The sequence below is a fragment of the Haemaphysalis longicornis genome, unplaced genomic scaffold (genome assembly GCF_048455015.1).
Source record: "Haemaphysalis longicornis isolate Haplotype H1 unplaced genomic scaffold, Haemaphysalis longicornis Haplotype H1 scaffold_12, whole genome shotgun sequence".
Classification (NCBI taxonomy): domain Eukaryota; kingdom Metazoa; phylum Arthropoda; class Arachnida; order Ixodida; family Ixodidae; genus Haemaphysalis; species Haemaphysalis longicornis.
The window spans coordinates 13374216-13387950 of record NW_027526225.1 but is presented as its reverse complement, the minus strand read 5'-3'; the positions used below and the strand labels follow the sequence as shown (position 1 = coordinate 13387950).

Here is a 13735-nt window from a genome sequence, read left to right as displayed (position 1 = left end):
AGTGGCTTAGCTCTGCTGTGCCAGGATATACGTAGCGTGATCTAAGGTTCAGCTGGTTATTCATAGATTTCCTGGTGTTGTCTAGGATTAGCTGATTATCATGCTTAATGTTGCTAAAACGATTTCTAAACCAATCCAATCCAGTCCAGTCCAGTCACTGCTCCTCGCGCATGGCTCCTCCCGCAGCACCGCTCTCCAGGAGCCACGCGAAATGGCTATCAAGTGGCTCCGGCGCAGCGTCAGACTTCGCTACTGCGCAACGTAGGCGCACAGCTGGGCACGCGCCGGCGCCAGTGCGTCTGCCGCGGCTATGAAGTCCCTCCTCTGGAATGCGCAGACCGGCGAATATGCACTCAATTCTCTAGACACTCGTACTACAATTGGATTGGATTTTGATCCAACACAATCCAATTAATCCAGTCCCAGTCCAAACCCAAGCCAAGCCAAGCCAATCTAATCCGATCCTATCCAAACCATACAATGCTCCTCGCGCTTGCGGAGAACGGCCCTTCACGGCCCTCGCGAAACTGCTCAACCTCGGCCATTGTAGCTTACGCTACAAAAGCGAGCCAGCAGGCGCTCACCCTTGGAGCCGAGCACGGCCATAACTTCTCCGGCATGCAGCTCCAGGCTGACGTCTTTCAGAAGCGGAGCCGTGACCGCGGAGCCTGTGAACGCCTGGAAGCATGTTGGCGGCGACACGGGGCCCGTGTAGTGCACGCCGGAGAGCTCCAGCACGTGGTCGGTCGCCATCTCGACACTCGGCCCCTGGGAAGGGAGAAGTGAGAATTTGCAATCCTTGCGCGCAACTGTAACCGTCTTTGTACCCAGTCAATGGCCGCAAATGCAATAAACGGATAAAACGAATAATTTGCATCATTCAATCAGGATGTCAGCGACGCACATTGATTAGCGTCCCGGGGACGATATGGTAAAACGGGAAGAGGTGCATAGCATTGTCATATCTGCGTACGACCACGACATTTAGTGCTGGAGAACGAAATTTCTCGCTGGAATTCCTGTAGAAGAGGAGCATAGTTGCGCGTCCATCCGCCATCTTGAGTTCCAGCGCCCGCTTTCCAAAGCTCTGTTTTGTTCATTTTACAAATACTCCTGCCTTGTACCCGAGACATCGCACAAGTGGTTTACAAAGGATTGCCAACAAAAACAAAACACTGCGTACTCGTTCGGGTCAGTTTTCCTGTTCCTGCAGCATTATTGTTTTGATTGCAAAGGGAACCTGCCCCAAATCCGCAACTAAATTGGTCGCATGAAAATGGCAATTGCTGCTAGATTTCGCTCTGATGGACTTGAATGACTCTTGCAAGTATTACACTGTCTCGGAATTCAACTCTAAAATATCATCTACAAAGAAGTCGTTCTCCATACTACATGTAAACTGTAGAAGTATAAGAAAAAAAGGTGATAACATCACCATTTTCTTGCAGTCAGTATCAATAGATTTTGATGTAATAGCTTTCTCTGAAACCTGGATTAGGGATAAAGCCGATGCACCTTATTTTCCGGGCTACCGTTTCGAACTTCTTTGTCGACAAACAAGAAAGGTGGAGGGCTCGCTATTTATTTTAAAGATAGTCTAAACTAGGAATTAGTAGAAACGTTTTCTGTTATCAATGAAGACATTGAAATCTTGACGATGCTTTTTGGAAAGACCACAATCAGTCTGGTGTACAGACCACCGCACGGACACAAAACCAAGTTCCTACAGTTTTTAGACAAAACGCTGGCACCGGTCACTTTCTGCAATGCTCCCTACATGATTATTGGCGACATAAATATCGATATGAAGTCCGGTGACCCGTACAGCCAAGAATTTCAGACAGTTCTATAAGCTTATGGGTTTACAAATCATATAACTATACCTACTAGGCTCTCCAATCTAAGTGCCACTGACCTTGATACTTGTGCAACAAATATAAGCTCGGATAGCGTTACAAGCGGAATAATTTCGTATGAGTTAAGTGACCACCTTCCGGTGTTATGTGTTCTTCCGTCAGCACCTAATCAAAGTAAAGTCCGAACTCGGACCCGCCTTGGACGCAAAAAGAATACCGGGGCCCAGGAACACCTTTATAGATTAGTAGAAGCGCATGACTGGAGCTGCGTTTATAACCAAACCGATCCTGATGATGCATATGATAAGTTTCTCGGGTTCTTGCGTACAAGCTACACTGCAGCTTTCCCTTTACAGAGGCTCTCCCACCGGACCATTAAAAATCGCCGAAAGCCATGGATAACGACTAGTCTTTACGAGAGAATTAAATCTAGAAATAAGGTATTTCACGACTTTGTACGTTCATGACAACCTGTAGCATTTCTGAAGTACAAAAAATACAGAAATACGCTGACGTCGGACCTGAAAAAGGCCAAGAAAGATTATTACCGAAAGAAATTTGAAAGGATCTACGATAACCAACGCGAAATCTGGGACGTAGTGAACGCTCTGACTGGCAAAAGTACAAGTAGTGGATGTATCCAAGAATTAACAGTAAACGATGAAGGTCTTGCAGGAAAGAGATTAGCCGATGCTTTCAACGCCCACTTTATAAATTCGGGCTCGTAAGAAAGACCTAGCATTAGCGCAGAGAACGCGTTAACAGAGGGCCCCCGTGTGCGTGAGTCCATCTTTGTGCGACCAACAGACGCAGTTGAGGTTGCAAATTTAATCCGCAAGCTTAAAACCAATGTAGCATCTGGCATAGATGAAATAGGGCCCGCAGAGTTAAAACTGATATCACCGTTGATATGCGAAGTTTTATCCTTCATTATTAACCTCACCTTGACCACAGGCATTTTTCCCAGACATTTAAAACTGGCCAAAGTCACTGCTATATTCAAAGGTGGTGACCGTAACAACCTGTCGAACTATCGTCCTATATCGGTGCTTCCAACTCTATCTAAAATATTCGAAGGCGTAATCCATGAGCGACTCACTTCTTTTTTCGACAAGCACCAAATAATAGCAACCAACCAATACGGCTTCCAAAAGCATAGGTCAACTGAGCAAGCTCTGGCATATATCAAGGAAAAGATAATCGTAAATATCGAAAACAGAAAATACACACTCGGTCTTTTCTTAGATATTCAAAAGGCATTTGATTCAATACATTTTGATTTGCTGTTAAAAAAAGTATCTAGCTGTGGAATTCGTGGGATCGCATTACAAATTCTGGAAAACTACTTGCATGATCGATATCAAATAGTTGGCATCAATGACATATTATCTGCCGAAATGAAATTGAAACAAGGTGTCCCACCAGGATCCCTATTTGGCCCGTTATTATTTCTTGTGTACATAAATGATATTGGTAAAATACCAGGTTCTTCTGATATTATTATGTATGCAGATGACACGAATATTTTTTTCTCATCAAACAGTTTAACATTTCTGGAATCTATTGTAAACCATTATCTGGTGCATCTTTCAAACTGGTTACAACAAAACAAGCTGCGATTAAATGCCACAAAGACAACCTATATAATTTTCCGCCCAATCAATAAGCCCTTAAACGAAGATATCAATCTCTAATACGAAGGTCATCTTATTGCACGGGTACATGAGCAAAACTTCCTTGGTGTTTGGTTCCAAGAACAGTTAAACTGGTCAGTACACGTAAATAATTTAGTTGCGTCTCTGGCACGAACAGTTGGATGCCTTTATAAAATATCACACTTAGTACCGCTATGGCTAAAAAGAAACATGTATTATTCTCTATTCTATTCAAAACTAACGTACGGAATCTTGGTGTGCGGAACAACCTCACGAAAAAATTACAATAATCTTGTTGTCCTGCAAAAAAAGATATTACGGTGTTTCGAAAATTTTCAAGGGAAATTCCAGGACCTGCCAACTTCACCTTTGTTTTCAAAACACTCAATACTTAGAGCTGACCAGCTGTATTACTTTAGACTTCTGCAGATGGTGCACAAAAACAAGTTATATGTAGATGGTGACGCAGAAAACCGTCATTACTGTGTACGGCGTCCGATAAGACGTACACCTAAAACTAGGACTAATTACGGCAAACAATCGGCCACTTATCAAGTACCACATGTCTTGAACATCCTAGCGGATAATTTAAATTTTAGCACCAGTGCAACCGTATTTAAGACTGAAACCAAGGTGATGTTTATAGAAAAGAAAGTGAGATATGACAATCACTAGGCGTGTCTCACTCTAAAGAATTTAAACTGTACTGTGTGAAGACGTGATTTTTTCACAGACATGAGGAACAAGCAGTAAGGAAACATTTCGTGTTGTATTGTATCTGCTGGCAACCGGTATTGAAGAAAAAAGTTTTATGTATATTGTATAACTTGTGATTCTCATTATTGGAAATGTACAATTTTTTTGTATTTTTCTTGATTTACTTACTTTTTTCTCTCTGTATTGCTGGATCTTATTGCTAAGCACGCATATTTGATTTGAACATGTCCTCCTCTTCACAACTCCTCTGTTCACAACTCAGTTCACAACTCCGCTGTTGTGAACTCCAGAGGGTCAGGAGCCCTCGTCAGGCACACAATGACTTTAGTTCCTGCCCCTTCAGCAAGAATTGTTGGTTGGTTGGTTGGTTGGTTGGTTGGTTCCTTATGTTATGGCGCGTACCCACGCGGGGGATTGGCCAAGAAGCTGCCTGTAATAATTAGGCTGTGACCCGATTTATTTTAGAGAAAAAAAAAAGAAGTACGAGAAAAAACATTGAGAGTAGAAAAAGAAATCTTTGGATAGAACAGGATTGTCAGGAAAAAAAAAACTTGCGAATGAAGGCATAGCTATCTAGCAAGGCATCCGGCCTGTCGCCGCAACAAAGGAATGAAAGGCGATCACAACATCTCTGTGGCAATATCCTATGACGGAAGCACCCAGGGAAAGAATAACGGTTAAAGATAAAGGGAGATTCAGTCGATTAAACGTGTATTCAAGGTGCGTGCATCGCATCGAGGAAAAGCTGCGGCAATTTAAAAGAAAGTGTTCTATTGTTTCAGGGGCCTTGCAGAAAGGGCATTGAGGAGATAACGCCTGACCAGCTTTGTGTAGATAAAAATTTAAAGGGGGAACTGCAACGAAATTTTCTGATTGCGACCTCACATTTACGAGATTCGCAGAATTTAGGCTTCCATAAGTGAGAGAGGTGAATATAGTCGGAGCATGAACGAAGGGCATCTTGCCGATTAATTTGTAAAACTTGAAGGCGCCTGAACCTCGCCCCCAAAAGAAAACTGTCAATTGGGCAATTCACGACCGCAGGACCCCCAAGAGCCAAATTGGCTAATTGGTCTGCCATTTCATTGAAGATTATCGCTGCGTGACCAGGGACCCACACTAACCGGATCTCGCGAACCTGGTAAGGAATGAATGAACAGAATGACCTGAGAAGGGAAGAATCTTTATCATTTGTTAGAGCAGTGTACACGGAGAGAGAATCCGAAAGGATAACCACCCCCGCAAATCTGTGCTGTAGTTTATTAAGGGGTAAGATTATCGCCAATAATTCTGCCTGAAAGATCGGGGTATAGTCTGGCAGCCTGATTGAGAAGGACCAATCTAGAGACTGAGAATATATTCCTACCCCAGCCTTCTCATCACTTTGCGAGGCATCTGTGGCAATGACGACATCAGTATGAAGAGTGGCCAAGTGATCTTCAAGTAAATGATTGAGTAATCGGGCCGGCAATAATTTCGCATGCGAAGGAAAAATGTTGTCCAAGCTTATGTCGACAGGCGACAAATTATCAGAATAGGGCTGGAATAGAAAAAGATCTGCACGAAGAGGCTGCAGCCATGCCTGAACGCAATCCAATTGAGGACGCTGAAATCGGGGCCACGTAAATCCTCGAAAAAGGTCAGGCCTCAAGAGGAAAATGGGTTGAGCTTCGTATAATGGAGATTCAAACAGTTTTAGAAATGTTACAACAGTTAACAATTGTAACAACGTCTGCTGAAAAATAAAGTCTTCTTCTTCTTCTTCTTCTTATTATTAGTCAGAAAAATATCTTCGGCTTTCCATCCTCCAGGTTTTTTAATCACCGTCAATTCGTCAGCCAAAAATTGTGTGTGTGACATCGTAAATTTTCATGGTACAGAATCATGGTATGTACTAGCCTGGCTTATAGGGCAGACGCGCACATCCCCAGATCCTGCGATGCATTGCACGCTTGCAGCACAGGCCCTCCGCAAATGACAATTAGGTGGAGAAATGCAAGGCTGGTCCACGACGACAAAATGAGCCGGCTAGTTCCAGTTTTAAATGTGCTTAATGCTTAACATACACAGACAGAAGAAGTCACGGCGCTGTCCTTGGCCGCAGTTCCCAATCCACAAGCCAGTCAGGTGTGCAACGGTTTTTCGAGGTCAACGATCAGCTATTTCCAATGAAGATTTCCCATTGCGAAGCCAATGAACGCTGGTGCTTCGCCTTAGTATTTTTGTCCCTTTGTTTTTCAAGTCTGTGGGAGTTACGGAAGGAGCTTGTACGCGTGACTTCTTTTCCTGCGGTCCCGTTCTCTATGCGCTTATATTTCTTTCATGACCATGCTCCTACCACACAGCCGCAGAATCGCCAAAATTTTAGACGTTTCTCAGTGTACAGAGCCACGTGTAGCGATTCTGTGGGAATACAGCATGTAAATTAGCTGGAAATGCTTCACTCTTAATAAAAAAGGTCGTAAAAAGGTAGTAACGGCCGTATCTACTAACTCGTTACGAACCTTACTACCCCGCGGTTTTGTACGTAGGCTCTGCCACTAACAACTGCATGGTTAGTAAATTAACTGAGTGTAGGAAGTAGTATGTACTAGATAAAGGTCGTGCTTGTGACTAGGTTGTGCATAGGCAGTTGGTAAACACATGTAGCCCAGAAGAGTGCTATCGCTGGGACTTTACTAGTGGGGGTAGTGGTGCTTACTGCCTGCTTCGGATAGTAATTCTGACAAGTGCTATATTTACTATCTCCAGTTACTAAGTACCTAGTGTATACTGCGACAAGTAATTTGTTAGTATTCCATTAGTGAATGCCCCGACCGTTTTTTAAAGAATGTTCCTAATACATATAAAAAACGGAGACTTACGAGTTCACGTTTTTCTTCTTTGCACGAACTTCTGACTGTCCCAAAGAAAACTTTCAACGGTGTTTACTGCTCCTTCGATACCGCGGCCCGACCAAGTCACAACACGGCTCCCTCCACCACTCTTAAGCCGCCAGAAGCCGCTCCAAACAGCGTCGCGTGTTGCCTTCTCGCTCCAGTCACGCCGCAGAAGACACGAGGCGTGGAAGACGGGCACCGTCCACGAATCAACGAACGAGCGGACGGGGCACAAGGACGCCGATGCGTCGGCTTCGCACCCGCGCGAGTTTCGGCAGCACACGGCGCTTTCGCGTGGGCGAAACCCTGCCGCGTGTTCTTCCGTTGTTTCATTATTATTCCCACTCAGGGCTTCTCTTTTCTTCTTGGCACCTGCTTGCTCGCTTCGAAGTGCGTTCTTCGTGCGCTTCCCGCCTTTTCGCCTTCTTCCCGGGCCCAGTTTGCGGCGGTGTTTGCGGCGGGGAGTCGCACGAAGGTGGTTCGTTGGTGGTGGGTGGGAGCATCAGGGTCCTGGCGCTCAAAGCTCTTCCCCCGCGTTCCGCACTTGCAGCTCCCACGCCGCGCGGAAAACAGAAATCGGAACGCGCTGACGTTGGGGTTTGATACACAACGCATTCGGGTGCCCGTATGTGCGTTTGTATGCGAGCAAAAGCTTCGTGCGTGCCCTTGCCAACCGCGCGTGTGTGAGAGCAGCAACTTGTGAGCCGCTCGTCTGTTGAAACGTCGCAGAGTCGTCTGCTGCGCGCGTCAACCGAAGCTTGCTTTTTTGCTCCCGCCGGAGCTGGTGAACCGGTGAGCGAGTGAGTTAACGCGTTCTGCGGAAACAAGCCCTCCAATAAGGCTTCTCTTGAGGCAGTCCGCGCAACCACAGTGCGTTGTTTGTCCGTCCTCAGTGCAACCGGAACGTTTCTTTGTGCGGACGACGTCGAGTCAGTTTCAAACTGCGGAGCCCCTCTACGGTAAGTGCAAATCTGTCGCCCCTGTCAGTTGTTACAGAAAATGCACTGTCTTGCGTGGTAATTGGAGCATTAGAAAAACATCACGAGCCATGTAATGGCGGTATCATGAGCGCAGGTGGAAATAAATGCTCCGGAATTCGGCTGCAATACCGAAAAAGGTAGCTAATAACACACAGCCCCTCCTTTCGTAAGTCGGTGACCCCATTTATGGGCTTTGCCAGCCGAGTGCAATAACATGCAATAATACGGCCACACACTACATGACAATCATCCGAGTTCCATTAATGTTTAAGGTAGTGTTTACGGAGTTTGCTTTAAAGGGGCCCTGAGATGGATTTAAAAGTGTTTTTGTTTGGGTCCGAAATCAGTTCTTGTAGAAGCAATTCCAAAAATAGTAAGCATACTCGCTCACGCTAACAAAAGCCCGACGAGACCCCGACGAGACAGAACTATTTGTTGGCTCGGCGGCTTGCGATGACGTAATAGTCCGACCTCGAAGCACTCATTCCATGGTTGGCCGCCGGAATTCTCTTCTATGTCCGTCACTTTTGACGGCGGCGGTTCTACCCGCGTTGGTTTACAGCGCCGTCGTTACCATGGTTACTTCAGCGAGTGCGTCGCACATGAGACGACGGCGCCCCCCCCCCCCCCTTTTTTTTTTAAAGGGGTCCTGAAATACCTTCCGCCGATGCATGGATGTACATGTAACCAAATAAAGCAATGTATTAGCTATCTCCTCCCACAAGAATTTTGTTAAAGCGATGAGTATTAGCTGAGAAATCGTAAATCAAAAACCGCGCATTATCGTCGCACCGCGTTTCCTCCTCCTTTCAACTTACTCTCGCTGTTGACGGCGCGCCAGCCTCCCCTCCCGTGATGCTGCGCTCCGCGGCGGTGACGTACTTCCGCTATTGCGCTGCTCACACTGTCGTCTGCTACGGGCAAGCTTTGTTGACACCTTGAATCATGCACTCCGCTCAAGGCTGGAAAAGCAAACGAAAAACCTGGCTGCATGTGTGCGGCGGCCTGGCCTTGCCCTTTCGCGGTGTACGTTGCTGTCTTATTTTGCGGTGGTGGTAATTCCTGCCGGCGGCATGTGAAAGAGACATTTTAAACCGATACAGAACCCGTGCACAAAACGCTTCAATCATGTGACCAGTTCAGCTTGGGGCGACGCGTGGTGGAGAGCGGCAACGTTGGCAAAACATGCTCCGGCGCGGCTCTGAGCTTTCTATAGCGCTGGAGCGAGCGCCATTTCTTTGACAATCTCAAACATCGGTTGCCTTGGCAACAAGGCACAAACCGCCCCAGAAGTCAGTTACGGTTGCGTGATCCCGGTTCAGCTCGGGGCTCCATCTCGCGACATGTGGGCACTGCAGGCGTACCAGTCACTCTCATTGGGAAGTGTGAGATGCGTTTGGCATTACAGGAGGCGATGGTGTGTGTGTTGTGGACGCCTTTGTTTCGCGATGAAATGCGACGTTGTGCTTCTGCGGGTGGATAGTGCTTCCCATGTTCTGGATTATCTTTCTCGAGCGACGTACGACTCAACCTCGCATGGGGTATGTGCAGTGTGCGTGGCTAAAAGCCTTCTCGGCTTGTGCGCCAGAGTTAAGTGACTTGCTGTTCGTCCCCGCAAACCGCGCGCGAGGTGAGTGCCGAATTTACGACGGGCAAGAGCAGGCAACCCATCGTCTGTCAATCGCGGTTCAGACTTGCAACGCATGTTGTGACGTTGTGTTCGTTCGAAACGCGTCTCTGGTTTGTTTTGAAGTTGAATAAAATGTATCCGTCAAACCCGGGCATTCGGCTCAGGGCGTTCTCTGCGATTGCACGAAAGAAGTGCCACGGGGCTTCAACGCTTTCTTTATGGAACGTACTCAGGTAAGAGAATATCCATGTCGTGTTATGGCCGTGTTGCATTCAATACGAACGGTTAAGCGTTTGTTTACACTTGTTTCGTTTGTCGTAAAATGTCCAAGCACTCCGGCACTCCACTCCGCTGGCAGATCAGCCGGCGAGCCGACGCTGAGCAGACGACTCATCTCTTTGCCGGAAGTGCGCGAAAAAGCCGCCCAATAGCAGGATGTCTAGCTCATGACGAACATCTGGGAATCGATGATGTAGACATGTGAAGATGGCGGCGCCCAAAAACACGAAGGGAAGGGTGAGAAAAAAGCGACAAACTTTGCAACAAAAGTGTGAGCTTTCCGCTGCGCGTAAATGAGTAATACTTGGCACAGATGACGTTGACGACCCAATCTAACGATTGCGCTACTTCATTCAGTGTGCTCAAAATGCCTTTCAGGGCCCCTTTAAGCTACCTTTTCAGTCCTTACGGACCGGAAGTCGACCTTGCATGCGCGAGAGTTTTCGTAAACGGTAACTTACTCTTGCCGTCGTTACATGGCGTACTGTATACAGTAGCTATAATAATTTCTAGCGACTATAATAGCGAGCTCCCTGCACCGGCGAAATGTACGCTCGCGTCTTGAGTAGATTAGCGTAAAGTTCCCAGAGAATGCCCTCCCCCGAAACATCGCCCACCTCTTTTTACGGGTGAAATATACAATTTACCGAAAGACGCGCCCACCCCGTCAAATCGATGGCTTTAGCGCCGATGAGTGAACAAAATAAACCCGAATAATCTCTTCACGGGACATGCATGCGGTCACTTAAGGCCGACCTCCATGCAGCGAAGTTTCTCGGAGAACTTGGCGCGGCGGACGCCGCGGTTTGACGCGCCGCTCAGTTTTCGTCCACCCCAACCTCCATACATGTAACGTGATGCGGCGAACGCCGCCGGTGGAAGACAGGACAGGAAGTACAAGTCTGTGATTGGCTGCGGCCTCAAAGTGCAGTTTGCCGCTTCCGGTCGCGTTCGCCGCCGCGCGTTCGACATCTAGCTCGCGTAGATCGCCGACGAACAGCCGTATTATAGTGCCTGGAATATATTCCAGGCACTATAGCCGTATTTTCGATGCCGGCGGCGGAGCGGCCGCCGCCGGGCGACGTTCGCCGTCTTTTCGCCTACATTTCGCTGCATGGAGGTCGGCCTTTATTCGTCCTTTCCGCGCTTGACCCGAAAGTTCGCCCGTCTCGAGTTATTCACTTGATATCACTGTACTTTGGGTGGGCGTTCTTTCGCAACTTTACGCCACAGCAAATGCACTGCGCTCGGCGCTTCATACAAGCCATCTTAGTTGATGTTTATTACATTCTTGCTAAATGATGATCAGGAGTACGATAAATGACATTTTTTTTTTTTCAGAAGAGCGAGCAAAACCTCCGCCCCTACTCCAGCCTTCCACGCTTCCAATGGTTCAGATGCGTTTATGAACTAGCATAGCTCTTTTATGCTTTTAGAATTGTGTTGGGCAAGGTAATATAGGTAACTGCAGAATCATTACAATATATATAACTCATTTTATATCGAAATATTTGGCGGAGGCGTGAATTCTGGTTAATGCAATACTTGGCGCTAATTGTTCCCACTAGATGGCGGCGTCAACGTAATGTTTTCTATTTTTTTAAGCTCTACAGCAGAAGTATACAGCCCTTTTGAAAGAAAATTATTGTATTGTGAGAGTTTAATCTAAAACGTCCAAGATTCAAGCTATTTCAAGTGTAAGCGAACAGTTCTGGGCAAAAAACTTTTGTGTCATTTGCTTTGAGACAAATTCGGCAGATGTCGCTAATTGGCAGCCGGTAAGCCGGAATGAAGAAACCGCTGAATGCAATCATTTTTTTTGCAGCGCCAAACGGCTACTCTTGCTTCAGTTACCACGGTAAACGGTAAATCGCGCTAAGGACACTAGGCAACACGGTTCATTCAGAAGGGCGGACGCACCAAACCACACTTTCCTGCGATCATGACTTGATGGGAAGCAATGAAATGAAACTATTTGACAGGAGTTGTCGTTACGGGATGCGCATGCTCTTTCCCTTGTCGAGACCGGCGCACGAATCAGCTGCGACAGCGTTTGGGCTTGAACTGATTTTTTCAGCCCGCTTGGGCGAACTTGAGCGTGCGCCTCGTGATCGCGAGCAGTGCCCGGCGTCGTCCAAGCGCTGCGTGAGGAGCTCCCGCCTTCGTCGTCGGCGCGGCGCTCCCTTGGCGCGCCGTTCGTTACAACCTCAAAATTGAAACAACGTCGAGGATATATATATATATATATATATATACGCTCGAAACACAGATGGTGTAAAGAGTCCTCTCGGGTGCAGCATCCAAAAAACAAATGCAAAGAAAACTGACGAAACTCTTACACCAAACACGGAGCGCTGAGCGATCACGCTGCGAACGTCGTTGCTCCTGCGCTCACTGCGTTGCTCCTTCCGCCGAGAACGCAGGAGCGTCAAGCCCGGTTTGGCCCGGTGTGTAAGAGCTTTACACTCCGGTATAAAACAAATATGTCCGACTGTGTAAACGCACACACACAAAAAAGATATTTTTGTAGCTTTCTGATCTTTTTACACTCGTAAAAAATGATTAAATCAAGAGCGCACTATTACGTCACGACTAGTTCAAGAAATTGCTATTGCGCTCCGATACCACCGACCCCCCCCCCCCCCCCCAAAAAAAAAAACCCTTTTCGGGGGCCCTTTAAATTCTGAACGTTATCTGAGACTCCTTGTATTCTTTAAGTTAATTTTGTATTGAATTCATCGCAGCATCAGGCATCAAGCACGGGCGAAATATAAATTCTTTTCAAACGCTGTGAACCTAACCTCCAGCCAACCGTGCTGCCAACTAGCATTTTATTAACTTTTCTTAAAGCGGCCCAGAAGACAAAATTCAGGCTTGGTTCGCTCAAAAGGCTGCCTCGCTAGAAAGCACTGACACCAATTTAAACGCAAACTTCACTCAAAAAAGGCTAAAATTGAGAAAAAAGATGATGGCCATGCTACCCACTAGCTCATTTCCCACACTAGGACCTACGACGTGTTATGGGCAGCTGTGCGATTGCCTGAGGCCGGCAAAAGCAAACGCAGTCAGGCAGGGCTTACAAGCTTGCAGAACTAGCTGTTTGCCCTTAAATTTACCGCACATTCTCTTTATAGCAATAAGAATGGTGTGTTAAATAGTGGAAGTTACGAATGCACTCGTAAACGTAGAAGCACCATGCGTCCAGCGCGCTCAATGCCGGTTATAACTGCACAGCCGGCCGGCCGACGCGTTCAGCTTCCACTGGCCAACTGGCATAAGTGACATTGCCTTCTGTGGCTGTGTTTGTCGACCATCCTCAATTTTTCACGAAGGGAGCTCTATCAACCGTAACAAGATACCAAGTCGGTCAAAACCAAAGCGAGTGCGGACAGTGGTCCTGAGCGGTATCGTGGCGCCATCTGGGAGGGCGAACGGCAAACGAGGCAACAAAATAAGTTTGTCCATTCGGTGCAGCCCTAGTCCCCGCACTAAAAATCATGTTGAGTACCTGTCCCCGATACGTCATCGTTGTCGTCACAAAACACAATTTAGCCGGAGAATTAATATTTTTCCTGTGATTGTTTAATTTCTCAGTAAATAAAGCATCGTTTGGTGTCCGACAAGCTACTCTGGGCACACTATAACACATCAGATATCTCTAATAAAACAAACTTGTAATTTTGTTTGTGGCCACTTTGCATGCAACACGATTTGCGTAAGAAGTGTACCTAATTGTTTC

The 13735-nt window shown here is 46.8% G+C and overlaps 2 protein-coding genes across 3 annotated transcripts in view; one reads left to right on the top strand and one right to left on the bottom strand.

Moving 5' to 3' along the window:
- LOC144162422 (ATP-binding cassette sub-family G member 5) overlaps window positions 1-13735 on the bottom strand; it is a 107444-nt gene that overhangs the window by 55723 nt on the left and 37986 nt on the right. The window contains exons 1-2 of one of the 2 annotated variants that reach the window (XM_077692944.1): window positions 7093-7521; window positions 585-768 (exon numbers count right to left, since the gene is read on the bottom strand). In XM_077692944.1, the coding sequence (XP_077549070.1) occupies window positions 585-753 (169 nt within the window). In that variant the 5' untranslated portion in view covers window positions 754-768; window positions 7093-7521. Of the gene's footprint in view, window positions 1-584; window positions 769-7092; window positions 7522-13735 lie in introns of those variants that run through there. The other variant, XM_077692943.1, reaches the window with a different exon arrangement.
- The window catches only part of LOC144162421 (ATP-binding cassette sub-family G member 8), a 399408-nt gene continuing 393313 nt past the window's right edge, over window positions 7641-13735 (top strand). The window contains exon 1 of the mRNA XM_077692940.1: window positions 7641-8066. The gene's annotated coding sequence lies outside the window, so the exon portion shown is untranslated. The remainder of the gene's footprint in view (window positions 8067-13735) is intronic.